At 47.5% G+C, this 27683-nt stretch overlaps 1 protein-coding gene across 3 annotated transcripts in view; it reads right to left on the bottom strand.

Annotated features, from left to right (window-relative positions):
* Window positions 1-27683, bottom strand: part of MACF1 (microtubule actin crosslinking factor 1) — a 1225213-nt gene that overhangs the window by 178284 nt on the left and 1019246 nt on the right. For all 3 annotated transcript variants that reach the window (XM_069223412.1, XM_069223414.1, XM_069223413.1), the window contains one exon: window positions 20423-20582. In XM_069223412.1, the coding sequence (XP_069079513.1) occupies window positions 20423-20582 (160 nt within the window). The remainder of the gene's footprint in view (window positions 1-20422; window positions 20583-27683) is intronic.

The raw sequence follows: 27683 nt of genomic DNA, 5'->3' as shown, positions 1-27683 counted from the left end.
ATGTAATATCTCATTCGAAAGGTATTGCAGGTAAGTACTTTAGGAACTTCAAATCATCAAAATTGCATGTATACTTTTCAAGTTATTCGCAAATAGCTGTTTTAAAAGTGGACACTTAGTGCAATTTTCACAGTTCCTAGGGGAGGTAAGTATTTGTTAGGTTAACCAGGTAAGTAAGACACTTACAGGGCTTAGTTCTTGGTCCAAGGTAGCCCACCGTTGGGGGTTCAGAGCAACCCCAAAGTCACCACACCAGCAGCTCAGGGCCGGTCAGGTGCAGAGTTCAAAGTGGTGCCCAAAACACATAGGCTAGAATGGAGAGAAGGGGGTGCCCCGGTTCCGGTCTGCTTGCAGGTAAGTACCCGCGTTTTCGGAGGGCAGACCAGGGGGGTTTTGTAGGGCACCGGGGGGGACACAAGTCCACACAGAAATTTCACCCTCAGCAGCGCGGGGGCGGCCGGGTGCAGTGTAGGAACAGGCGTCGGGTTCTGTAGGAAGTTGGCTCTGTATGTGCTATTTCAAAGTAAGGAATAGCATGCACAGAGTCCAAGGGTTCCCCTTAGAGGTAAAATAGTGGTAAAAATAGATAATACTAGTGCTCTATTTTGTGGTAGTGTGGTCGAGCAGTAGGCTTATCCAAGGAGTAGTGTTAAGCATTTGTTGTACATACACATAGACAATAAATGAGGTACACACACTCAGAGACAAATCCAGCCAATAGGTTTTGTTATAGAAAAATATCTTTTCTTAGTTTATTTTAAGAACCACAGGTTCAAATTCTACATGTAATATCTCATTCGAAAGGTATTGCAGGTAAGTACTTTAGGAACTTCAAATCATCAAAATTGCATGTATACTTTTCAAGTTATTCACAAATAGCTGTTTTAAAAGTGGACACTTAGTGCAATTTTCACAGTTCCTAGGGGAGGTAAGTATTTGTTAGGTTAACCAGGTAAGTAAGACACTTACAGGGTTCAGTTCTTGGTCCAAGGTAGCCCACCGTTGGGGGTTCAGAGCAACCCCAAAGTCACCACACCAGCAGCTCAGGGCCGGTCAGGTGCAGAGTTCAAAGTGGTGCCCAAAACACATAGGCTAGAATGGAGAGAAGGGGGTGCCCCGGTTCCGGTCTGCTTGCAGGTAAGTACCCGCGTCTTCGGAGGGCAGACCAGGGGGGTTTTGTAGGGCACCGGGGGGGACACAAGTCCACACAGAAATTTCACCCTCAGCAGCGCGGGGGCGGCCGGGTGCAGTGTAGAAACAAGCGTCGGGTTTGTAATGGAAGTCAATGGGAGATCTAGGGATCTCTTCAGCGCTGCAGGCAGGCAAGGGGGGGGTTCCTCGGGGAAACCTCCACTTGGGCAAGGGAGAGGGACTCCTGGGGGTCACTCCTCCAGTGAAAGTCCGGTCCTTCAGGTCCTGGGGGCTGCGGGTGCAGGGTCTCTCCCAGGTGTCGGGACTTTGGATTCAAAGAGTCGCGGTCAGGGGAAGCCTCGGGATTCCCTCTGCAGGCGGCGCTGTGGGGGCTCAGGGGGGACAGGTTTTTGTACTCACAGTCTTAGAGTAGTCCTGGGGTCCCTCCTGAGGTGTTGGATCGCCACCAGCAGAGTCGGGGTCGCCGGGTGCAGTGTTGCAAGTCTCACGCCTTTTGCGGGGAGCTTGCAGGGTTCTTTAAAGCTGCTGGAAACAAAGTTGCAGCTTTTCTTTGGAGCAGGTCCGCTGTCCTCGGGAGTTTCTTGTCTTTTCGAAGCAGGGGCAGTCCTCAGAGGATGTCGAGGTCGCTGGTCCCTTTGGAAGGCGTCGCTGGAGCAGGATCTTTGGAAGGCAGGAGACAGGCCGGTGAGTTTCTGGAGCCAAGGCAGTTGTCGTCTTCTGGTCTTCCTCTGCAGGGGTTTTTCAGCTAGGCAGTCCTTCTTCTTGTAGTTGCAGGAATCTGATTTTCTAGGGTTCAGGGTAGCCCTTAAATACTAAATTTAAGGGCGTGTTTAGGTCTGGGGGGTTAGTAGCCAATGGCTACTAGCCCTGAGGGTGGGTACACCCTCTTTGTGCCTCCTCCCAAGGGGAGGGGGTCACAATCCTAACCCTATTGGGGGAATCCTCCATCTGCAAGATGGAGGATTTCTAAAAGTTAGAGTCACTTCAGCTCAGGACACCTTAGGGGCTGTCCTGACTGGCCAGTGACTCCTCCTTGTTGCTTTCTTTGTTCCCTCCAGCCTTGCCGCCAAAAGTGGGGGCTGTGGCCGGAGGGGGCGGGCAACTCCACTAAGCTGGAGTGCCCTGCTGGGCTGTGACAAAGGGGTGAGCCTTTGAGGCTCACCGCCAGGTGTTACAGCTCCTGCCTGGGGGAGGTGTTAGCATCTCCACCCAGTGCAGGCTTTGTTACTGGCCTCAGAGTGACAAAGGCACTCTCCCCATGGGGCCAGCAACATGTCTCTAGTGTGGCAGGCTGCTGGAACCAGTCAGCCTACACAGATAGTCGGATAGGTTTCAGGGGGCACCTCTAAGGTGCCCTCTGTGGTGTATTTTACAATAAAATGTACACTGGCATCAGTGTGCATTTATTGTGCTGAGAAGTTTGATACCAAACTTCCCAGTTTTCAGTGTAGCCATTATGGTGCTGTGGAGTTCGTGTTTGACAGACTCCCAGACCATATACTCTTATGGCTACCCTGCACTTACAATGTCTAAGGTTTTGTTTAGACACTGTAGGGGTACCATGCTCATGCACTGGCACCCTCACCTATGGTATAGTGCACCCTGCCTTAGGGCTGTAAGGCCTGCTAGAGGGGTGTCTTACCTATACTGCATAGGCAGTGAGAGGCTGGCATGGCACCCTGAGGGGAGTGCCATGTCGACTTACTCGTTTTGTCCCCACTAGCACACACAAGCTGGCAAGCAGTGTGTCTGTGCTGAGTGAGAGGTCTCCAGGGTGGCATAAGACATGCTGCAGCCCTTAGAGACCTTCCTTGGCATCAGGGCCCTTGGTACTAGAAGTACCAGTTACAAGGGACTTATCTGGATGCCAGGGTCTGCCAATTGTGGATACAAAAGTACAGGTTAGGGAAAGAACACTGGTGCTGGGGCCTGGTTAGCAGGCCTCAGCACACTTTCAATTGTAAACATAGCATCAGCAAAGGCAAAAAGTCAGGGGGCAACCATGCCAAGGAGGCATTTCCTTACACAACCCCCCCCCAAACGAAAGAGGATGAGACTAACCTTTCCCAAGAGAGTCTTCATTTTCTAAGTGGAAGAACCTGGAAAGGCCATCTGCATTGGCATGGGCAGTCCCAGGTCTGTGTTCCACTATAAAGTCCATTCCCTGTAGGGAGATGGACCACCTCAACAGTTTAGGATTTTCACCTTTCATTTGCATCAGCCATTTGAGAGGTCTGTGGTCAGTTTGAACTAGGAAGTGAGTCCCAAAGAGGTATGGTCTCAGCTTCTTCAGGGACCAAACCACAGCAAAGGCCTCCCTCTCAATGGCACTCCAACGCTGCTCCCTGGGGAGTAACCTCCTGCTAATGAAAGCAACAGGCTGGTCAAGGCCATCATCATTTGTTTGGGACAAAACTGCCCCTATCCCATGTTCAGAGGCATCAGTCTGCACAATGAACTGCTTAGAATAATCTGGAGCTTTTAGAACTGGTGCTGAGCACATTGCCTGTTTCAGGGTGTCAAAGGCCTGTTGGCATTCCACAGTCCAGTTTACTTTCTTGGGCATTTTCTTGGAGGTGAGTTCAGTGAGGGCTGTCACAATGGATCCATATCCCTTCACAAACCTCCTGTAATACCCAGTCAAGCCAAGGAATGCCCTGACTTGAGTCTGGGTTTTTGGAGCTACCCAGTCCAGAATGGTCTGGATCTTGGGTTGGAGTGGCTGAACTTGGCCTCCACCTACAAGGTGGCCCAAGTAAACCACAGTTCCCTGCCCTATCTGGCATTTGGATGCCTTGATAGAGAGGCCTGCAGATTGCAGAGCCTTCAAAACCTTCTTCAGGTGGACCAGGTGATCCTGCCAGGTGGAGCTAAAGACAGCAATATCATCAAGATAAGCTGTGCTAAAGGACTCCAAGCCAGCAAGGACTTGATTCACCAACCTTTGGAAGGTGGCAGGGGCATTCTTTAAACCAAAGGGCATAACAGTAAACTGATAATGCCCATCAGGTGTGGAGAATGCTGTCTTTTCTTTTGCTCCAGGTGCCATTTTTATTTGCCAGTACCCTGCTGTCAAGTCAAAGGTACTTAGAAATTTGGCAGCACCTAACTTATCAATGAGCTCATCAGCTCTTGGAATTGGATGGGCATCTGTCTTGGTGACAGAGTTGAGCCCTCTGTAGTCCACACAAAACCTCATCTCTTTCTTTCCATCTTTGGTGTGAGGTTTGGGGACTAAGACCACTGGGCTAGCCCAGGGGCTGTCAGAGCGCTCAATCACTCCCAATTCTAGCATCTTGTGGACTTCCACCTTGATGCTTTCCTTAACATGGTCAGACTGTCTGAAGATTTTGTTCTTGACAGGCATGCTGTCTCCTGTGTCTACATCATGGGTACACAGGTGTGTCTGACCAGGGGTTAGGGAGAAAAGCTCAGGAAACTGTTGTAGGACTCTCCTACAATCAGCCTGCTGTTGGCCAGAGAGGGTGTCTGAGTAGATCACTCCATCTACTGTGCCATCTTTTGGGTCTGATGACAGAAGATCAGGGAGAGGTTCACTCTCTGCCTCCTGATCCTCATCTGTTACCATCAACAGATTCACATCAGCTCTGTCATGGAAGAGCTTAAGGCGGTTCACATGGATCACCCTCTTGGGGCTCCTGCTTGTGCCTAGGTCCACCAGGTAGGTGACCTGACTCTTCCTTTCTAGTACTGGGTAAGGGCCACTCCATTTGTCCTGGAGTGCCCTGGGAGCCACAGGCTCCAGAACCCAGACTTTCTGCCCTGGTTGGAACTCAACCAGTGCAGCCTTTTGGTCATACCAAAACTTCTGGAGTTGTTGGCTGGCCTCAAGGTTTTTGGTTGCCTTTTCCATGTACTCTGCCATTCTAGAGCGAAGGCCAAGTACATAGTCCACTATGTCCTGTTTAGGCTCATGGAGAGGTCTCTCCCAGCCTTCTTTAACAAGGGCAAGTGGTCCCCTTACAGGATGACCAAACAGAAGTTCAAAGGGTGAGAACCCTACTCCCTTCTGTGGTACCTCCCTGTAAGCGAAAAGCAGACATGGCAGGAGGACATCCCATCTCCTTTTGAGTTTTTCTGGGAGCCCCATGATCATGCCCTTTAATGTCTTGTTGAATCTCTCAACTAAGCCATTAGTTTGTGGATGGTAAGGTGTAGTGAATTTATAAGTCACTCCACACTCATTCCACATGTGCTTTAGGTATGCTGACATGAAGTTGGTACCTCTGTCAGACACCACCTCCTTAGGGAAACCCACTCTGGTAAAGATACCAATGAGGGCCTTGGCTACTGCAGGGGCAGTAGTCGACCTAAGGGGAATAGCTTCAGGATACCTGGTAGCATGATCCACTACTACCAGGATATACATATTTCCTGAGGCTGTGGGAGGTTCCAGTGGACCAACTATGTCCACACCCACTCTTTCAAAGGGCACCCCCACCACTGGAAGTGGAATGAGGGGGGCCTTTGGATGCCCACCTGTCTTACCACTGGCTTGACAGGTGGGGCAGGAGAGGCAAAACTCCTTAACCATGTTGGACATATTGGGCCAGTAGAAGTGGTTGACTAACCTCTCCCACGTCTTGGTTTGTCCCAAATGTCCAGCAAGGGGAATGTCATGGGCCAATGTTAGGATGAACTCTCTGAACAGCTGAGGCACTACCACTCTCCTAGTGGCACCAGGTTTGGGGTCTCTGGCCTCAGTGTACAGGAGCCCATCTTCCCAATAGACCCTATGTGTTCCATTTTTCTTGCCTTTGGACTCTTCAGCAGCTTGCTGCCTAAGGCCTTCAAGAGAGGGACAGGTTTCTTGTCCCTTACACAGCTCTTCCCTTGAGGGTCCCCCTGGGCCTAAGAGCTCAACCTGATAAGGTTCAAGCTCCAAAGGCTCAGTTCCCTCAGAGGGCAGAACTTCTTCCTGAGAAGAGAGGTTCCCTTTCTTTTGCTGTGTTGCAGTTGGTTTCCCAACTGACTTTCCTGTTCTCTTGGTAGGCTGGGCCATTTTTCCAGACTCCAGCTCTACTTTTTCACCCTGTGCCTTGCATTGTGCTCTTGTTTTCACACACACCAGTTCAGGGATACCCAGCATTGCTGCATGGGTTTTTAGCTCTACCTCAGCCCATGCTGAGGACTCCAGGTCATTTCCAAGCAGACAGTCCACTGGGATATTTGAGGAGACCACCACCTGTTTCAGGCCATTGACCCCTCCCCATTCTAAAGTAACCATTGCCATGGGATGTACTTTTCTCTGATTGTCAGCGTTGGTGACTGTGTAAGTTTTTCCAGTCAGGTATTGGCCAGGGGAAACCAGTTTCTCTGTCACCATGGTGACACTGGCACCTGTATCCCTCAGGCCCTCTATTCTAGTCCCATTAATTAAGAGTTGCTGTCTGTATTTTTGCATGTTAGGCGGCCAGACAGCTAGTGTGGCTAAATCCACCCCACCCTCAGAAACTAGAGTAGCTTCAGTGTGGACCCTGATTTGCTCTGGGCACACTGTTGATCCCACTTGGAGACTAGCCATACCAGTGTTACCTGGATGGGAGTTTGGAGTGGAACCTTTCTTGGGACAGGCCTTGTCTCCAGTTTGGTGTCCATGCTGTTTACAGCTATGACACCAGGCCTTTTTGGGATCAAAGTTTTTACCCTTGTACCCATTGTTTTGTGAAGAGGCTCTGGGCCCACCCTCCTGTGCAGGTTTTTGGGGGCCTGTAGAAGACTCTTTACTATTTTTAGTTTTGGTTGTCTCATCACTCTTCCCCTGGGGAGTCTTTGTGACCCCTTTCTTTTGGTCACCCCCTGTTGAAGTCTTGGACACCCTTGTCTTGACCCAATGGTCCGCCTTCTTTCCCAATTCTTGGGGAGAAATTGGTCCTAGGTCTACCAGATGCTGATGCAGTTTATCATTGAAACAATTACTTAACAGGTGTTCTTTCACAAATAAATTGTACAGCCCATCATAATTACTTACACCACTGCCTTGAATCCAACCATCTAGTGTTTTCACTGAGTAGTCAACAAAGTCAACCCAGGTCTGGCTCGAGGATTTTTGAGCCCCCCTGAACCTAATCCTGTACTCCTCAGTGGAGGATCCAAAGCCCTCAATCAGGGTACCCTTCATGAGGTCATAGGATTCTGCATCGTGTCCAGAGAGTGTGAGGAGTCTATCCCTACACTTTCCTGTGAACATTTCCCAAAGGAGAGCACCCCAGTGAGATCTGTTCACTTTTCTGGTTACACAAGCCCTCTCAAAAGCTGTGAACCATTTGGTGATGTCATCACCATCTTCATATTTAGTTACAATCCCTTTAGGGATTTTCAACATGTCAGGAGAATCTCTGACCCTATTTATGTTGCTGCCACCATTGATGGGTCCTAGGCCCATCTCTTGTCTTTCCCTCTCTATGGCTAGGATCTGTCTTTCCAAAGCCAATCTTTTGGCCATCCTGGCTAACTGGATGTCCTCTTCACTGGGGCTATCCTCAGTGATTTCAGAGGTGTTGGTCTCTCCTGTGAGGGAACCAGCATCTCTGACTATTATTTTTGGAGTCAGGGTTTGAGGGACCCTGTTCTCCCTAGATAGGACTGGTAGGGGGGAATTGTCCTCCAAGTCACTATCCTCTTCCTCTGAGTTGCCACCCTCAGAGGGGTTGGCCTTTTCAAACTCTGCCAAAAGCTCCTGGAGCTGTATTTTGGTAGGTTTGGGGCCCATTGTTATTTTCTTTATTTTACAGAGTGACCTTAGCTCCCTCATCTTAAGATGGAGGTAAGGTGTGGTGTCGAGTTCCACCACAGTCACATCTGTGCTAGACATTTTGCTTCTAAAAGTTGGAATACTTTTTAAGAATCTACAGCTGGTTCTAGAATCTAATTCAAACTTTTACAAACTTTTAAACTCTAAAAGAAATGCTAATCAGGATCTAACACAAGGCCCTAGCAGGTCTTTTAAGAATTTAGAAAACTTTTCAAATTGCAAAAATCAATTTCTAATGACAATTTTGGAATTTGTCGTGTGATCAGGTATTGGCTGAGTAGTCCAGCAAATGCAAAGTCTTGTACCCCACCGCTGATCCACCAATGTAGGAAGTTGGCTCTGTATGTGCTATTTCAAAGTAAGGAATAGCATGCACAGAGTCCAAGGGTTCCCCTTAGAGGTAAAATAGTGGTAAAAATAGATAATACTAGTGCTCTATTTTGTGGTAGTGTGGTCGAGCAGTAGGCTTATCCAAGGAGTAGTGTTAAGCATTTGTTGTACATACACATAGACAATAAATGAGGTACACACACTCAGAGACAAATCCAGCCAATAGGTTTTGTTATAGAAAAATATCTTTTCTTAGTTTATTTTAAGAACCACAGGTTCAAATTCTACATGTAATATCTCATTCGAAAGGTATTGCAGGTAAGTACTTTAGGAACTTCAAATCATCAAAATTGCATGTATACTTTTCAAGTTATTCACAAATAGCTGTTTTAAAAGTGGACACTTAGTGCAATTTTCACAGTTCCTAGGGGAGGTAAGTATTTGTTAGGTTAACCAGGTAAGTAAGACACTTACAGGGTTCAGTTCTTGGTCCAAGGTAGCCCACCGTTGGGGGTTCAGAGCAACCCCAAAGTCACCACACCAGCAGCTCAGGGCCGGTCAGGTGCAGAGTTCAAAGTGGTGCCCAAAACACATAGGCTAGAATGGAGAGAAGGGGGTGCCCCGGTTCCGGTCTGCTTGCAGGTAAGTACCCGCGTCTTCGGAGGGCAGACCAGGGGGGTTTTGTAGGGCACCGGGGGGGACACAAGTCCACACAGAAATTTCACCCTCAGCAGCGCGGGGGCGGCCGGGTGCAGTGTAGAAACAAGCGTCGGGTTTGTAATGGAAGTCAATGGGAGATCTAGGGATCTCTTCAGCGCTGCAGGCAGGCAAGGGGGGGGTTCCTCGGGGAAACCTCCACTTGGGCAAGGGAGAGGGACTCCTGGGGGTCACTCCTCCAGTGAAAGTCCGGTCCTTCAGGTCCTGGGGGCTGCGGGTGCAGGGTCTCTCCCAGGTGTCGGGACTTTGGATTCAAAGAGTCGCGGTCAGGGGAAGCCTCGGGATTCCCTCTGCAGGCGGCGCTGTGGGGGCTCAGGGGGGACAGGTTTTTGTACTCACAGTCTTAGAGTAGTCCTGGGGTCCCTCCTGAGGTGTTGGATCGCCACCAGCCGAGTCGGGGTCGCCGGGTGCAGTGTTGCAAGTCTCACGCCTTTTGCGGGGAGCTTGCAGGGTTCTTTAAAGCTGCTGGAAACAAAGTTGCAGCTTTTCTTTGGAGCAGGTCCGCTGTCCTCGGGAGTTTCTTGTCTTTTCGAAGCAGGGGCAGTCCTCAGAGGATGTCGAGGTCGCTGGTCCCTTTGGAAGGCGTCGCTGGAGCAGGATCTTTGGAAGGCAGGAGACAGGCCGGTGAGTTTCTGGAGCCAAGGCAGTTGTCGTCTTCTGGTCTTCCTCTGCAGGGGTTTTTCAGCTAGGCAGTCCTTCTTCTTGTAGTTGCAGGAATCTGATTTTCTAGGGTTCAGGGTAGCCCTTAAATACTAAATTTAAGGGCGTGTTTAGGTCTGGGGGGTTAGTAGCCAATGGCTACTAGCCCTGAGGGTGGGTACACCCTCTTTGTGCCTCCTCCCAAGGGGAGGGGGTCACAATCCTAACCCTATTGGGGGAATCCTCCATCTGCAAGATGGAGGATTTCTAAAAGTTAGAGTCACTTCAGCTCAGGACACCTTAGGGGCTGTCCTGACTGGCCAGTGACTCCTCCTTGTTGCTTTCTTTGTTCCCTCCAGCCTTGCCGCCAAAAGTGGGGGCTGTGGCCGGAGGGGGCGGGCAACTCCACTAAGCTGGAGTGCCCTGCTGGGCTGTGACAAAGGGGTGAGCCTTTGAGGCTCACCGCCAGGTGTTACAGCTCCTGCCTGGGGGAGGTGTTAGCATCTCCACCCAGTGCAGGCTTTGTTACTGGCCTCAGAGTGACAAAGGCACTCTCCCCATGGGGCCAGCAACATGTCTCTAGTGTGGCAGGCTGCTGGAACCAGTCAGCCTACACAGATAGTCGGATAGGTTTCAGGGGGCACCTCTAAGGTGCCCTCTGTGGTGTATTTTACAATAAAATGTACACTGGCATCAGTGTGCATTTATTGTGCTGAGAAGTTTGATACCAAACTTCCCAGTTTTCAGTGTAGCCATTATGGTGCTGTGGAGTTCGTGTTTGACAGACTCCCAGACCATATACTCTTATGGCTACCCTGCACTTACAATGTCTAAGGTTTTGTTTAGACACTGTAGGGGTACCATGCTCATGCACTGGCACCCTCACCTATGGTATAGTGCACCCTGCCTTAGGGCTGTAAGGCCTGCTAGAGGGGTGTCTTACCTATACTGCATAGGCAGTGAGAGGCTGGCATGGCACCCTGAGGGGAGTGCCATGTCGACTTACTCGTTTTGTCCCCACTAGCACACACAAGCTGGCAAGCAGTGTGTCTGTGCTGAGTGAGAGGTCTCCAGGGTGGCATAAGACATGCTGCAGCCCTTAGAGACCTTCCTTGGCATCAGGGCCCTTGGTACTAGAAGTACCAGTTACAAGGGACTTATCTGGATGCCAGGGTCTGCCAATTGTGGATACAAAAGTACAGGTTAGGGAAAGAACACTGGTGCTGGGGCCTGGTTAGCAGGCCTCAGCACACTTTCAATTGTAAACATAGCATCAGCAAAGGCAAAAAGTCAGGGGGCAACCATGCCAAGGAGGCATTTCCGTACAGGTTCGCAATGTTAGTCTATGAGAGATCTCGGGATCTCTTCAGCGCTGCAGGCAGGCAAGGGGGGGATTCCTCTGGGAAACCTCCACTTGGGCAAGGGCGAGGGACTCCTGGGGGTCACTTCTCCAGTGAAAGTCCGGTCCTTCAGGTCCTGGGGGCTGCGGGTGCAGGGTCTCTCCCAGGCGTCGGGACTTTAGGTTCAAAGAGTCGCGGTCAGGGGAAGCCTCGGGATTCCCTCTGCAGGCGGCGCTGTGGGGGCTCAGGGGGGACAGGTTTTGGTACTCACAGTATCAGAGTAGTCCTGGGGTCCCTCCTGAGGTGTTGGATCGCCACCAGCCGAGTCGGGGTCGCCGGGTGCAGTGTTGCAAGTCTCACGCTTCTTGCGGGGAGCTTGCAGGGTTCTTTAAAGCTGCTGGAAACACAGTTGCAGCTTTTCTTGGAGCAGGTCCGCTGTCCTCGGGAGTTTCTTGTCTTTTCGAAGCAGGGGCAGTCCTCAGAGGATGTCGAGGTCGCTGGTCCCTTTGGAAGGCGTCGCTGGAGCAGGATCTTTGGAAGGCAGGAGACAGGCCGGTGAGTTTCTGGAGCCAAGGCAGTTGTCGTCTTCTGGTCTTCCGCTGCAGGGGTTTTCAGCTAGGCAGTCCTTCTTCTTGTAGTTGCAGGAATCTACTCTTTCTAGGGTTCAGGATAGCCCTTAAATACTAAATTTAAGGGCGTGTTTAGGTCTGGGGGGTTAGTAGCCAATGGCTACTAGCCCTGAGGGTGGGTACACCCTCTTTGTGCCTCCTCCCAAGGGGAGGGGGTCACAATCCTAACCCTATTGGGGGAATCCTCCATCTGCAAGATGGAGGATCTCTAAAAGTCAGAGTCACCTCAGCTCAGGACACCTTAGGGGCTGTCCTGACTGGCCAGTGACTCCTCCTTGTAGCTTTCTTTGTTCCCTCCAGCCTTGCCGCCAAAAGTGGGGGCCGTGGCCGGAGGGGGCGGGCAACTCCACTAAGCTGGAGTGCCCTGCTGGGCTGTGACAAAGGGGTGAGCCTTTGAGGCTCACCGCCAGGTGTCACAGCTCCTGCCTGGGGGAGGTGTTAGCATCTCCACCCAGTGCAGGCTTTGTTACTGGCCTCAGAGTGACAAAGGCACTCTCCCCATGGGGCCAGCAACATGTCTCTGGTGTGGCAGGCTGCTGGAACTAGTCAGCCTACACAGACAGTCGGTTAAGTTTCAGGGGGCACCTCTAAGGTGCCCTCTGGGGTGTGTTTTGCAATAAAATGTACACTGGCATCAGTGTGCATTTATTGTGCTGAGAAGTTTGATACCAAACTTCCCAGTTTTCAGTGTAGCCATTATGGTGCTGTGGAGTTCGTGTAAAACAGACTCCCAGACCATATACTCTTATGGCTACCCTGCACTTACAATGTCTAAGGTTTTGTTTAGACACTGTAGGGGTACCATGCTCATGCACTGGTACCCTCACCTATGGTATAGTGCACCCTGCCTTAGGGCTGTAAGGCCTGCTAGAGGGGTGTCTTACCTATACTGCATAGGCAGTGAGAGGCTGGCATGGCACCCTGAGGGGAGTGCCATGTCGACTTACTCATTTTGTTCTCACTAGCACACACAGGCTTGTAAGCAGTGTGTCTGTGCTGAGTGAGGGGTCTCTAGGGTGGCATAAGACATGCTGCAGCCCTTAGAGACCTTCCTTGGCATCAGGGCCCTTGGTACTAGAAGTACCAGTTACAAGGGACTTATCTGAATGCCAGGGTGTGCCAATTGTGGATACAATGGTACATTTTAGGTGAAGGAACACTGGTGCTGGGGCCTGGTTAGCAGGGTCCCAGCACTCTTCTTAGTCAAGTCAGCATCAGTATCAGGCACAAAGTGGGGGGTAACTGCAACAGGGAGCCATTTCTTTACAGCACCCCTCACTAAACACATGCACACTGCCACTGCAGACTGTGTGTGCTGGTGGGGAGAAAAAGGTAAAGTCGACATGGCACTCCTTCCAGGGTGCCAGACCCACAAACCACTGCTTGTGGCATAGGTAAGACACCCCTCTAGCAGGCCTTACAGCATGAAAGGCAGGATGCACTTTATCACAGGTGAGGACATAGTTGCATGAGCAATATGCCCCTACAGTGTCTAAGTCGATTCTTAGACACTGTAAGTGCTGTGTGGCCATATCAAGTAAACAGGCTGGGACTTTGTCATTACGAGCTCCACAGCCCCAGTATGGCTTCATTGAAGGCAGGGAAGTTTGGTACCAAGCTTCTCAGCACAATAAACCCACACTGAGGCCAGTGCTGGACATATTGTAAAATGCACACAGATGGCATCTTAGAGATGCCCCCTGTACTTTACCCAACCCTTTAGTGCAGGACTGACCAGTCTGTGCCAGTCTGCCACTAACAGACAAGTTTCTGACACCATGGGGTGAGAGCCTTTGTGCTCTCTGGGGTCAGAAACATGCTCTGGGTGGAGGTGCTTCACACCTCCCCTTCGCAGGAACTATAACACTTGGCAGTGAACCTCAAAGGCTCAGGCCTCCTGTAACAGTGCCCCAGGGCACTCCAGCTAGTGAGATGCCCGCCCCCTGGACCAGGCCACACTTTTGACGGCAGGTCCGGCTGGAAAATTAGGTAACACAAGGAGGAGGGCCACCCCTAAGTTGTCCAAAGCTGAAGAGGTCCCCCCTCCTTTCCAAATCCTCCATCTTGGTTTGGAGGAAAGGGACCAACAGGGATAGGAATGTGCATCCCTCCCCAAAGGGAGTGGGCACAGGAAGGATGTAGCCACCCTCAGGGACAGTAGCCACTGGCTACTGCCCTCTGACCCCTGTAATGCCCCCTAAAACTAGTATTTAGGGGCAGCCCTGAACTTTACTCACCAGATTCCTGGAGACCTCCAGAAAGAAGAAAGAATGACTGCAAAGCCAACCCCCAGCAGTGAAGACTCCACGTGACTACTGTCTTGGCCCCAGCCCTACCAGCCTGTCTGCAGCTTCAAAACTCCTGCTCCAAAAAGGTGACGCATCCTGCAGGGCCAGCGACCTCTACAAAACCTCAGAGGACTGCTTGCCGGGCAGAGGACCAAAAACTTGTGAAGAAAGCCACCCTGTCCAGAAGAAGCCTCCAAAAAGGACTCCAGAACCACCCTGGATCTGCAAGTCCTGCCCACTCTGCACCCGACCCCCACAGCCTGAGTCCAGGTGGCCCACTGGTCCAGAAAAGATCCCCAGGCGATTCTGACCTCAAGTCCACCCTGGGTTGACCCCTTCTGGCCAACACAACACCACCAGCAGCCTGAATCCAGAGGACCCCCCTGACCGGGGCTAATCCGACCAAGATTCCTGACGCCAAAAGAGACCCCTGCACCTGAAGCCCTCTGACCTTGAGGAATCCGACCCAAGGTCCAGCAACATCCAGCGGGTACCTCTCATGCTTGTCCAGTCTTTGGTTTCCTGGAACTGACCCCTGGACCTAGCCTGCAGCATCTTTTGTGGCCCCTGAGTTCCCCCTTTTGAAAAGCATTGGGCATCCAGCTCTGTGTTTGCACCCTGCACCCGACCACCCCTGAGCCGCTGAGGGTGTGTGTTTGGTGCTGAGCCGTGCCCCCACCAACCCACTGAGGACTTAAACCCCCATGCCTGTGTCCTCTAACCGCTGGTACTTGCCTGAAATCTGCTTTCAACCAAGCACATAGGATTCCATTGAAAATTTAACACCAACTTTGACCTCTACACCCTGCCGGCCCAGTGTTGCTGGTGGTGCACCTCTGGGGTCATCCTAAACGTTGACCTGTGGACATCCTAACTGCTGAAGACTGGAGCCGTAAGCCATGTACTTACCTGTTAACTCTGCAAACACTTTTGCCCCCCCAGGACTCTATTGACTCCTATGGAAAATTGCACTGTCAATTTTTGAAATTGAAAAGTGTTACTTACTTGTAAACTGCTTTATCTGCAAAAAACAAACACAGTACATTTGATACATATGCTTGATACCTATTTACAACTTTACTTCCCTGCAACAAAGATCTTCTGGTTCTAATAATAAAGTTCAAAATATACTTTTGCCATGTAAAAACAATTGGCCTGGAGTTAAGTCATTGAGTATGTGCCTCATTTCTTGACTGTGTGTATACAACAAATGCTTTGCACTACCCTCTGATAAGCCTAACTGCTTGACCGCACTACCACAAAAGAGAGCATAAGTACTATCTACTTTAGTCTCTATTAAGCCTCTGAGGAACCCCTGGTCTCTGTGCACACTATCTCTCATTTTGATAGTCTATGCAGAGCCAGCTCCTTACACTCATACCCTTCTGCATCCTGCTGGTGACATAACAGACGGCACATGCGGTCTTCTGCTGTGGGGCCTGAAGTCCCAGAGGGTGCAGCATCAGGGGAATCTCTCAGACATTGTCCTGATCTCGGAGGGAACTGTGCGTGATCTGCAGTGGTGTAACAAACCGTGATTGACTCAGCTCCCGTCCACAACTAGATTTGATAGTAGTGACAGATGCATCACTCATGGGAAGGAGCAGCCATCTGGGAAAGTCGGAGATCAGAGGCATCTCATCTCTGGCAGAGTCTGGATTCCACAACAACCTACTGGATTTCTGGGCGATCAGATTAGCATTGAAAGCATTTCTTCCCTCTCTCAAACAAAGTAGTGCAGGTGTACACAGACGCCACCACCATCTGGTACTGTAACAAGCAGGGTTGGTCATGGACCCTTTGTAAAGAGGCTCTGTGTCTCTGAATGTGACTTGAACAACAGGGCATTTCCCAGATCTATCTCTCTCAGCAGTGGGGAGAGCCTTTGTTAGATCTGTTGGCCTCTGCCGAAGAAAGCACAATGTCAGCAGCTTTTCGCGTTGGAGTTTCCAAGGCGGTAATCGCACTGCGACTAAATTAGTCTTGAGTGGAACTCAGGCCTCCTGTACGACTTTCCGCCCATACCACTTCTGCCCTGAGTTCTCAAGAAGATCAAGAATGACGGGGGCCCAAGGAATCCCTGGGGCTTTGAACTGGGCACAAAGACGCTGGTATCCCATGCTATTGAGCATGGCCATCGATCCTCTGTTCAGACTGCCAATTTAGGAGGCTCTTCTGTCACAGCAGCAGGGGAGGGTTCTCCACCCGAACACCACATGTTCTACTTTCTATTATGCTGCACCTTGCCTTAGGACTCGATAGGCCTGCTCATAGGGTGAATTGCATAAATAAAAATGGAGTTTGGGCTTTGCCGTTGCTTAAAATGGCAAAGTCGAGTTAGCAGTTTTAAACTGCTCTACCAGTCTGCAGTGGCAGGCTGGGAGTCATGTTTTACCATGTGCTACTCGAAGTGGCACAACTAGTGCTGCCTTCCCGGGGGACACACTCTAACTTACAAACCCTGGGAATCTCTGGTACCATATACTAGGGACTAGTAAATGAATATTATGCCAATTAGATATAGGCTAATTTAAGAATCAGGGCACCTGCACTGGGTGGTAGTGGTGGAAAAGAGTACGCACAGATCCTGTACCAACTTACTGACAGGGCATTCCCCCTGGACGGTGACACCTTGATGAGAAGAACCAGCATTTTTTATTTTCTGTTATTGGTGAAGAGAACCATGTCTGGTGTTCCCCATAGACTAACAATTGTGTCCACTATAAGCTGTTTTACATCCCATTTGCATGTGCAATTTGTTTGTCTGCTTAGACCATCTGCTTGAACATTTTCTACTTTTGGGACGGACTTGCTGGAAGTAAAACGTGTTCAGCTATGGCCCCACTTCCAAATGTTCTGAGCGAATTATGACAGTGGGTGTGATACTGTCCATCCTTGCTTGTTTGATGTAGAACATTGATGTGGTATTATCCGTTAGGATATAAGACAGTTTTTCCCCTGATCTGACTTTGGAAGGCTTTTAGAGATAGGAACATTGTCTTTAGTTCAAGGAGACTGATGTGTTTGGTGGTGTCTTGCTCTGACCATAACCCCCTTACTCTTAGTGTAGTCATGTGAGCTCCCATCCCCCCCTTGAGGCATCCGTGGTAAAGACGGCTTGTAGTAGGTAAGCTTTTGAAGGACACCCCTTGAGCATGATCACTGCATTCCACTACGTCAATTCCTTGCAGACCTTTTCTGATGCAAACATTAGTTTCTCCCAAATGCAGAAAGTCATCATCCCTAAAAGCTTCATTACCTTTCTGTCAGAGCTTGAGATGTCTAGCAGAGGAGAGTTTGAGTGAGTACGGCCTTAACCCTCCATGTTGTAGGGCAAGCCCTTGCCAGTTGTCTCTCACAGTCTGCTCCTCTAAATGTTTTCCTGGCTTGTGGGTTTGGGGACGATTTCTCCCAATTCATTGTAAAACCCAGCGTGTGATGAAGGGACAATACCCTTGTCACGTTCTCCTGGCAAATTTTGCCTTCAAACGACATCTGTCTAGGTATGGGTAAGCACGGATGCCCTGTCTTCTGAGGGGTGAGGCTACCCATTGCCAGTGTCTTAGTGAACACTCTTAGCGTTGACTTAATTCCAAAGGGCAGGACCCTAAATTGGTAATGTTCCCCGTCCAATACAAATCTGTAGTACTTTGTGTGCTATGTGAATGGGCATGTGGAAATAGGCATATTTGAGATCTACAGTTGCTAAGTAGTCCAGTGTGTCTAGCAAAATTATTATTTCTTACAATGTAGTCATTTGAAATCTTTATATCTTCATATACCTGTTCACAAAGTGCTGGCCTCATTTAGGGCGCATGAAAGGTCCAGCTTTAGCAAAAGGAAGTCAACTGAGCACACACCTTGGTTTCTCTCCTCTTGTGGCACTTTTCTACAGCTTTCTTTAGAAGAAGCTATTGGCCCCCTTTCGATAGAATTTGCACCTACTCCAAAATGCTGGCATTTTGGTTTTATGTTGGTGGTTTTTGTATGAAGTCCAAACAATTGCCGAAACAAACAATACTTATAATCCACTTGCCCATGGAGATGGATTCCCAGTTTTGTTTAGGAAGTCCTTTATTCTCCCCACTACAGGTATGTTGTGACAGGTGTGTTGTCACTTTGAAGGGCCTAAGACAGATCCTCAAGAGTTTACGCCAATTTATTTACCTCGCTCTAGAAAAGGGAGTTTTGGCTGGTGTTGCTGCCACTGTCCATGGCCTTGAAACAAATATTTGTCTTTCCTGCTCTCTTATTTTGAAAGGTGCCTTTTTTAAATGAATGTCTAAAGACCTGAAAGGCCCCCATTGCTTTGGCAGTCTTATTTGCCTTTTATAAATTTCTTCCAGCCCTTGGTCTACACCAAGCCTCTTTGGCATTGACAGGCCTCCTCCTGTTTGAGGCCTGTCAATGACTAAAAAGTGTACCTTTGGCTTAAACCTTAAGATGCATAGCCATGCACGTCTCCTTATGACCGTCCCCATAGGCTGCTGCCTACTTGCTTTATCAGCTGCATCGAAGGCTGACTTTAGGCATGGATTTGCAATGTCCCTCCCTCCTTCAATAATGCTCTTCTACAGTATTCCTCCAGGAGGTGTGACATAAGGTCATCCATATCCTCCCAGTACTGGTGAGCATGTCTATTTAGCAGCGCACTGGAAATGGTGATGCACCACTGTGAGGCTGCATCTCTCTCCATCGTTCTACTGTTTCCATGCACTATGCTAAAAGGTGTCCTTCACATGTATATAAAGTGCTTTAATGCTTACATTTTGTAATAGTGGTGCTCTCATTAAATAAGATCTAAATACTTTGAACCTCTGAGAGTGTTTATCTTCAATTGGGCAGCTGTGCCTACCCTGCTTCACATTATCACAAGTCACTAACTTATAGAACATTGAGTCCTTGGGCGGTAGCTGACTTGACGCTAAGCATCAACTTCACATTTTGAGCAATCCTGTTTGTCTTACTCCAGACAATCCCACAGTGCCCCTCATTCTCAAAATACAAGATAGGCAAACACTTCTTCCCTTGTGCAAAGCCTGTGTGCCCCCAGAGGTGAGGCCAGGGTAATGAGCAGTCCCCTCCTCTTTGGTCACTCAAAACTGGTTCTAAGTGTAGCTTTCCTCTCACTGGGTTCGATGCCAGCCTGACTGGGGCCTTTACAAGTGTCACTTAACATTTATTTGTGACAGGGACCTACTCCAAGCCCATTGTCTCCGCCACTCTGGGAGCAGTTTTCGCACCAAGAACTGGCTGGGGAAATGCTGGAGAGATAATGCAAATTAGCCTCGAGCAGTTTCAAGCACGATGAAGTAGCCTTCTAAAAGTTACATTTCTCATATTTTTAATTAAAATATGACTTTACCACTGGACTATTCAATATAAAAATAAGTCTTCTCATGGAGTCTGTAGCTGGTGTAGGCCAAAAGTGATAGATTAAATTGTATAATCTGACTTTTCATATGTACGGTCACAGCCTGATCAGTGTTAAAATCAGTTATTCCTATTGGTCAAAAGGGTGATTTTGACAGGCCTGGGCAAGCACGGTTCAAACTGAGACTACACAGGCCTGAAGCCATGTTTTTACTGCCACTGTAGGGTATGGTGCAATTGGTGGTGCAGTCCACATCCATGTCATGGGTGTATTTCTGCTCCACATACTATGTTTTAAGCTAATTTTGACCTGTTTTAGGGGTCAGAGCTCATACACACAGCACTGGATAGCAGTGTTCCAGTGTGAGAGTTCAGGATTACCAGCAGGTGAGTCCCAAAAATTATGAAAACTGACCATGATCACCTAAAGGGGGTCAGCTTACAACACATCGACAGTAAGCATGTCTGGAATGAAACCTCTAAGAATAAAACTCAGCCACATTTCTGCTCCTACGACAAGAGATTTCTGGCAGAATATCTTTTGCAGTGCACTCATATTCTATTGTAGTATTACTCTAATGATTCAAAATGAGAAGAATAGGCAGCCCTTCTCTTTCTGGAAAGAAAACTTCACTCCCCTCTGCCATGTATTCATACACTGTACTATCTTACATTAAAACAACTACTGCTCTATGCAGCTTTACCTGAACCTCATCAGTGAAAGAGATTACCTGAGGACATGCATCATAGCAACTCATAGGGAGGAGTATCCTTAAGGCACTTTGGTTGGTTCGTGTCTATGTCCCCACCTCCTAACACAGCCACAAATAAAGTTTTGCTATTTTTAAATTAAAACTAAGGCAAATGTACAAATGATGCCAAAAGTAAGTGTGGTCTAAGAGGTACAGATGACGGCATACATAGGTGCATTTTTGCTCTGTTTCAAGCTTCTTAAGGCCATGCTCAAATATCAACATGATGCTGTGACACAACATTATTCATGATGAGACTCACAGATATCAAACAATGTTTCTACAAAAACGAAAATGAAGGTGAGATAAAATGTTCAGAAGATAATGAAAGATTTGAGGGGCACCAACACAGGTCTACTGCACTGGTTGGGCCTACCTGCCCCATCAATGCAAATCACCTTCTGGAGTAACTGGAAACTTTGTCTACCTTGTGAGCATCCATGAGGTTCATGACAAGATCCAAGTCTCCATGGACAGGTTGATCTTCAGCTAGCTGTGGTTCCACCTTATAAAGCCAATCGACCAGGGCCTGCAGTGCATCCATAAACTGACCAGAAAAGAGCAGCGCCTCCTCCAGCTTGTGCTGCCTAGGGAAAGAGGGGTTAAAGTGGAGTTACACGACAAGTAAAGCTATATGGTCACTGCAGAAGCAAGGCAGAAAAGCATGTATACAACAATATGGAGTATGTAGCATACACCCTAACTGGAGAGATGTAAGGTCCCATGGAGAAACAATGATAAGGGGCTGAGTGTAACAGAAGCGATCAGAATAGAACCCCATGCAATGGACCAGTGTTTCCTACGGGGCAGGGGCTCTTGCATTTGGCTCAAGGAGAGGGCAACAACAAGACATGTGTCTGCTGATAGAAGCTAATGAATTCAAGGGAGGGGCAGGCAAGGTAGTAAGAAAGTAGAACTGATTTTTTTCAGTGCTGGGAATGGAAGAATTCCTTGCAAATTAATGAGAAGGAAATGGTGGGGACATGCAGGGTCAACAGAATGACAGTGTTAAATCACTAAAGTTTTAATATAATGCTATGATACTGTTGTTATTAACACCTATGTTGTGTCAAGCCTTGTTTACTATTGTGAGGAGCTGCCACTGGATTATGGGGTATTTAAAAAAAAAAAAAAAGAAAAAAGAAAAGAAAAGGGAAACGCATTTGACGTGGCTATTTGGAGCTAAGAAACGCTATTGGTGGTGACCTTAATACCATGTCTGTGTAAGGATTGATTTGTGAGGGAGGATTCAGCACTCTAAGTAGTTTCTTTCTTTGTCATTCAATTATCACATATGATTTGTTTCAATTCAATTTACTTTACTTTTATTTCTATGTCAAGCAGTGTATCACTACTGAAAGACAAAAAGAACTGTCACAACTGTTGACTTAACATTTCCTTACAGTGTGTCAATCTTTAATTGCAGCACATCATTTGCGGTTATTTTAACACACTCCATAATTAATCACAGAGCCAGCATGTTTCGATTAGAGATGCAGTGTGCCCAGAAGCTTTTTCAAGAATCTTCTATGGCTGGAGTTTCAATAAAGAGGCACTGACTCATAAAACTGAAACAAATCATAGGCTACAAATGAATATCTAAGAACATAACTATACTAAAAGTGATAGATTTTTCTATATCACTTGCTTTTAGTATCCAATTCAATGGAACTCAAATCATCACTGGCTGCATCCTGGGATGTGCCACGCTGCAAGGAAACTCTCAGGACTCTGCACTCTAGTTAAGAGAAGGGGCATGAGTCCCCATGTGCCACATTAGACCAAATCTTACTCAATGAAGAGTGGATTCAAGCAGACCTATTCCCAGCCAGAGAGAAGAGGAATGTGTCTCTCTGAAGCAGATTCTTCAATGCCACGCCAAGAAATCCCACACATCAGGCCCCAAAAATTCTAGTCGCCCACTCGCTATGGCGAGTCATATTTTACGAGGCTGAGTTATTTTCAGGATCTACCAGCCCCTTCCGGCGAGTTGACAAAGAACAAGTGTTCTGTTCAGTAAGAAAGTGCAGGAGCAATAAAAATGCCTTTAAATCTTGTATAGTCTATCTAAATTCATTCAATGTGGAAGTTCAGATTCTTCTTAATTTTTTAGGATTACTGCTGATTATGTAAGTGTGCTCCATTGGGATTTATTCTATCTAAAGTCATTCTATGTGTATATTGTGAAAATGTGCTCTAATTTTTGCTCTGCGTTCAGAGACAGATATCAAAAGTCAGTTTGTCTTACAATTAGATTTCCTTCTGACTGCAGAGTTCCAGGATTTTGTGATGTGAACTCTGAGGTGCTGTACAAATAATTATTGAAATATGTGCAAACATTTCAAAATATATTTCAGTAGTTGTGAAAGCCCATTTTTTGTACTTCTGGGTGATGACATTTTTTTTTTTTTAAAGGATGCAAACCAAAATCACAACACTTTGCTTGGTGATATGCAAACGATAAATATGTTTTCTGCAACCCAGTTTTCACAGATTATTGTTCATACACTATGTAGTATTATTAGTAAAGTTGCAAGTTACTGTACTGGTTTTCTGACTTTTTTGGAAATGTATTGTCTGTAAATGACAGTGTGCTGCCACATGATGCTTTAGCAATATATTTGCTCAAAGTGAGTGTTTAAACATCAACTGAGAAACACTCTTGCCCTTAAGGCAATGTTATTTAGTAAACTAAGAGACAAGTTCTAGGAAGTTGGCTCTGTATGTGCTATTTCAAAGTAAGGAATAGCATGCACAGAGTCCAAGGGTTCCCCTTAGAGGTAAAATAGTGGTAAAAAGAGATAATACTAATGCTCTATTTTGTGGTAGTGTGGTCGAGCAGTAGGCTTATCCAAGGAGTAGTGTTAAGCATTTGTTGTACATACACATAGACAATAAATGAGGTACACACACTCCGAGACAAATCCAGCCAATAGGTTTTGTTATAGAAAATGAAAATGTCACTTACCCAGTGTACATCTGTTCGTGGCATCAGTCGCAGTAGATTCGCATGTTCTGCAATAGCTCGCCATCTGGTGTTGGGCCGGAGTGTTACAAGTTGTTTTTCTTCGAAGAAGTCTTTCGAGTCACGGGACCGAGTGACTCCTCCTTTTGTCTCCATTGCGCATGGGCGTCGACTCCATCTTCGATTGTTTTTCCCCGCAGAGGGTGAGGTAGGAGTTGAATTGTAGTAATAGTGCCCATGCAATGGAGTGACTAAGTATGCACCTATTTAAGGTTGAGATGATACATATATAAATAATTGAAGGTAACTTCCAAACTGCTACAGGCTCCCGGGGAGGCGGGTGGGCACATGCGAATCTACTGCGACTGATGCCACGAACAGATGTACACTGGGTAAGTGACATTTTCAGTTCGATGGCATCTGTCGCTGTAGATACGCATGTTCTGCATAGACTAGTAAGCAGTTATTTCCCCAAAAGCGGTGGATCAGCCTGTAGGAGTGGAAGTAGTCTGAAATAATGTTCTTAATACGGCTTGACCTACTGTGGCTTGTTGTGCGGATAACACGTCTACACAGTAGTGCTTGGTGAATGTGTGAGGCGTAGACCATGTGGCTGCCTTACATATTTCTTGCATTGGGATGTTTCCTAGAAAGGCCATGGTAGCACCTTTCTTTCTGGTTGAGTGTGCCCTTGGTGTAATGGGCAGCTGTCGTTTAGCTTTAAGGTAGCAGATTTGGATGCATTTAACTATCCATCTGGCTATACCTTGTTTTGAAATTGGGTTTCCTGCATGAGGTTTTTGAAATGCAATAAAGAGTTGTTTAGTCTTTCTGATGTTTTTTGTTCTGTCAATGTAATACATCAATGCTCTTTTGACATCTAATGTATGTAGTGCCCTTTCAGCTACGGTATCTGGCTGTGGAAAGAACACTGGAAGTTCCACTGTTTGATTTAGATGGAACGGTGAAATAACCTTTGGCAAAAATTTAGGATTGGTCCTTAGGACGACTTTATTTTTGTGTAGTTGTATAAAAGGTTCCTGTATAGTAAACGCCTGAATCTCGCTTACTCTTCTCAGGGAAGTAATGGCGATGAGAAATGCCACCTTCCAGGTTAGGAACTGTATGTCGCAGGAGTGCATGGGTTCAAAAGGTGGACCCATAAGTCTAGTTAGGACAACATTTAGGTTCCATGAAGGAACAGGTGGTGTTCTTGGTGGTATAATTCTCCTAAGGCCCTCCATGAATGCTTTAATGACTGGTATTTTATATAGGGAAGTTGAATAGGTAGTCTGCAGGTATGCAGATATTGCTGCAAGGTGAATCTTAATGGAAGAGAAAGCTAGGTTAGATTTTTGTAAGTGAAGCAAGTAACCCACTACATGTTCTGGAGTTGTGTGTAATGGTTGTATTTGATTAATATGGCAGTAGCAAACAAACCTCTTCCATTTACTTGCATAGCAGTGCCTGGTGGATGGCCTTCTTGCTTGTTTTATGACTTCCATACATTCTTGGGTAAGTTGTAAGTGCCCGAATTCTAGGATTTCAGGAGCCAGATTGCTAGATTGAGCGATGCTGGATCTGGGTGTCTGATCTTTTGGTTGTGCTGTGTCAACAGATCTGGCCTGTTGGGCAATTTGATGCAGGGTACCACTGATAGGTCTAGCAGCGTTGTGTACCAGGGTTGCCTTGCCCAAGTTGGTGCTATCAATATGAGTTTGAGTTTGCTTTGACTGAGTTTGTTTACCAGGTAAGGAAGGAGAGGGAGAGGAGGAAAAGCGTAAGCAAATATCCCTGACCAGTTCATCCATAGGGCATTGCCTTGGGATTGTTTGTGTGGGTACCTGGATGCGAAGTTTTGGCATTTTGCGTTCTCCCTTGTCGCAAACAAGTCTATCTGAGGTGTTCCCCAGAGTTGGAAATAAGTGTTCAGAATTTGGGGGTGAATTTCCCATTCGTGGACCTGTTGGTGATCTCGAGAGAGATTGTCTGCGAGTTGATTTTGTATCCCTGGTATAAACTGTGCAATTAGGCGAATTTGGTTGTGAATTGCCCAATGCCAAATTTTTTGTGCCAGCAGGCTTAACTGCGTGGAGTGCGTCCCTCCCTGCTTGTTTAGATAATACATTGTTGTCATGTTGTCTGTTTTGACGAGAATGTATTTGTGAACTATTATTGGTTGGAAAGCTTTTAGTGCTTGAAAAACTGCTAGAAGTTCTAGGTGATTGATATGCAGTTTTGTTTGATGTACGTTCCATTGTCCTTGTATGCTGTGTTGACCGAGGTGTGCTCCCCACCCTGTCATGGAAGCATCTGTTGTTATTACGTATTGTGGCACTGGGTCTTGGAAAGGCCGCCCTTTGTTTAAATTTATGTTGTTCCACCACAGAAGCGAGAGGTAAGTTTGGCGGTCTATTAACACCAGATCTAGAAGGTGACCCTGTGCTTGAGACCACTGTGATGCTAGGCATTGTTGTAAGGGCCTCATGTGCAGTCTTGCGTTTGGGACAATGGCTATGCATGATGACATCATGCCTAGGAGTTGTAATACCATCTTTGCCTGTATCTTTTGTGTTGGATACATGCGTTGTATGATGGTGTTGAAATTTTGAATTCTTTGTGGACTTGGAGTGGCTACTCCTTTTGATGTGTCTATTATGGCTCCCAGGTATTGTTGTACCTTGCGTGGCAGAATTTAGGATTTTGTGAAATTGACGGTGAACCCGAGTTTGAAGAGGGTTTGTATGATCTGATTTGTGTGATTTGAGCACTGTATGAACGAATGGGCCTTGATTAGCCAGTCGTCCAAATATGGGAACACATGTATTTGCTGCCTTCTTATGTGTGCAGCGACTACCGCTAGACATTTGGTAAAGACTCTTGGTGCGGTTGTTAATCCGAAAGGCAGTACCTTGAATTGGTAATGTATTCCCTTGAATACAAACCTTAGGTATTTCCTGTGCGATGGGTGTATTGGTATATGGAAATAAGCATCCTTGAGGTCTAAAGTTGCCATGTAGTCGTGTAGTTTTAGCAATGGCAATACTTCTTGTAGTGTGACCATGTGGAAGTGGTCTGATTTGATGAAAGTGTTCACTACTCTGAGGTCTAGGATTGGTCTGAGCGTTTCGTCCTTCTTTGGTATCAGAAAGTACAGTGAGTAAACTCCTGTGTTTATTTGTGTGTTTGGCACTAATTCGATTGCATTCTTTTGCAATAGTGCCTGCACTTCTATCTCCAGGAGATTGGAATGGTGTGTTGTTAAATTTTGTGCTTTTGGTGGTATGTTTGGAGGGAATTGTAGAAATTCTATGCAATAACCATGTTGGATAATTGCTAGAACCCAAGTGTCTGTAGTGATTTCCTCCCATGCTTTGTAATAATGACATATTCTTCCCCCCACTGGTGTTGTGTGGAGGGGGTGAGTGACATGTGAGTCATTGTTTAGTAGTAGGGGTTTTGGGGCTTTGAAATCTTCCTCTATTTTTAGGGAATTGCCCTCCTCTATATTGGCCCCGAAAACCTCCTCTATACTGTCCCTGGTAAGTGGACGGTGTTGCTTGTGAGGTGCTGGCTTGTGTGCTTTGACCTCGAAACCCCCCTCGAAAGGGCGTTTTACGGAATGTGCTGTAATTCCCTCTGCTCTGCGGGGAGTAGAGTGCGCCCATGGCTTTGGCAGTGTCCGTATCTTTTTTGAGTTTCTCAATCGCTGTGTCCACTTCTGGACCGAACAGTTCTTTTTCATTAAAAGGCATATTGAGAACTGCTTGTTGAATCTCTGGTTTAAATCCAGACGTTCGGAGCCATGCATGCCGTCTGATAGTTACAGATGTATTAATTGTCCGTGCAGCTGTATCTGCAGCGTCCATGGAGGAACGTATCTGGTTGTTGGAGATGGTCTGTCCCTCCTCAACCACTTGTTTCGCCCTATTTTGGAAGTCCTTGGGCAGATGTTGAATGAGATGTTGCATCTCGTCCCAGTGGGCTCTGTCATAGCGCGCAAGTAGTGCCTGGGAGTTCGCGATGCGCCACTGGTTTGCAGCTTGTGCTGCGACTCTTTTACCAGCTGCATCAAACTTGCGGCTTTCTTTATCTGGGGGTGGTGCATCTCCAGATGTGTGAGAGTTGGCCCTTTTCCTAGCTGCTCCTACAACAACAGAGTCTGGTGGCAGCTGTGTAGTGATGAAAACCGGGTCCGTAGGAGGCGGCTTATACTTCTTTTCCACCCTTGGTGTGATTGCCCTACTTTTGACCGGCTCCTTAAATATGTCTTTTGCGTGCCGGAGCATACCAGGGAGCATAGGCAGGCTTTGGTAGGAGCTGTGGGTGGAGGAGAGTGTGTTGAACAAGAAATCATCCTCGACCTGTTCTGAGTGGAGGCTTACGTTATGAAATTGTGCTGCTCTAGCCACCACCTGAGAGTACGCGGTGCTGTCTTCTGGTGGAGATGGCTTTGTAGGGTAGGCCTCCGGGCTGTTATCTGACACTGGGGCGTCGTATAGGTCCCATGCGTCCTGATCTTGGTCACCCTGGCTCATGGTGGTGTGAGCTGGGGAGTGAGATGGAGTTTGTGCTGGTGAAACGTTAATCACGGGCGGAGGAGAGGGTGGTGGTGTAATTCTTTTAACCACTTTTGGTTGTGGTGCTTGTTCCGTCTGGAACTCCAACCTTCTCTTTCTCCTAATGGGGGGAAGGGTGCTTATTTTTCCTGTCCCCTGCTGAA

Source organism: Pleurodeles waltl, chromosome 3_1 (assembly GCF_031143425.1).
Source record: "Pleurodeles waltl isolate 20211129_DDA chromosome 3_1, aPleWal1.hap1.20221129, whole genome shotgun sequence".
NCBI lineage: Eukaryota > Metazoa > Chordata > Amphibia > Caudata > Salamandridae > Pleurodeles > Pleurodeles waltl.
This window is presented reverse-complemented; position numbering and strand designations above follow the sequence as displayed.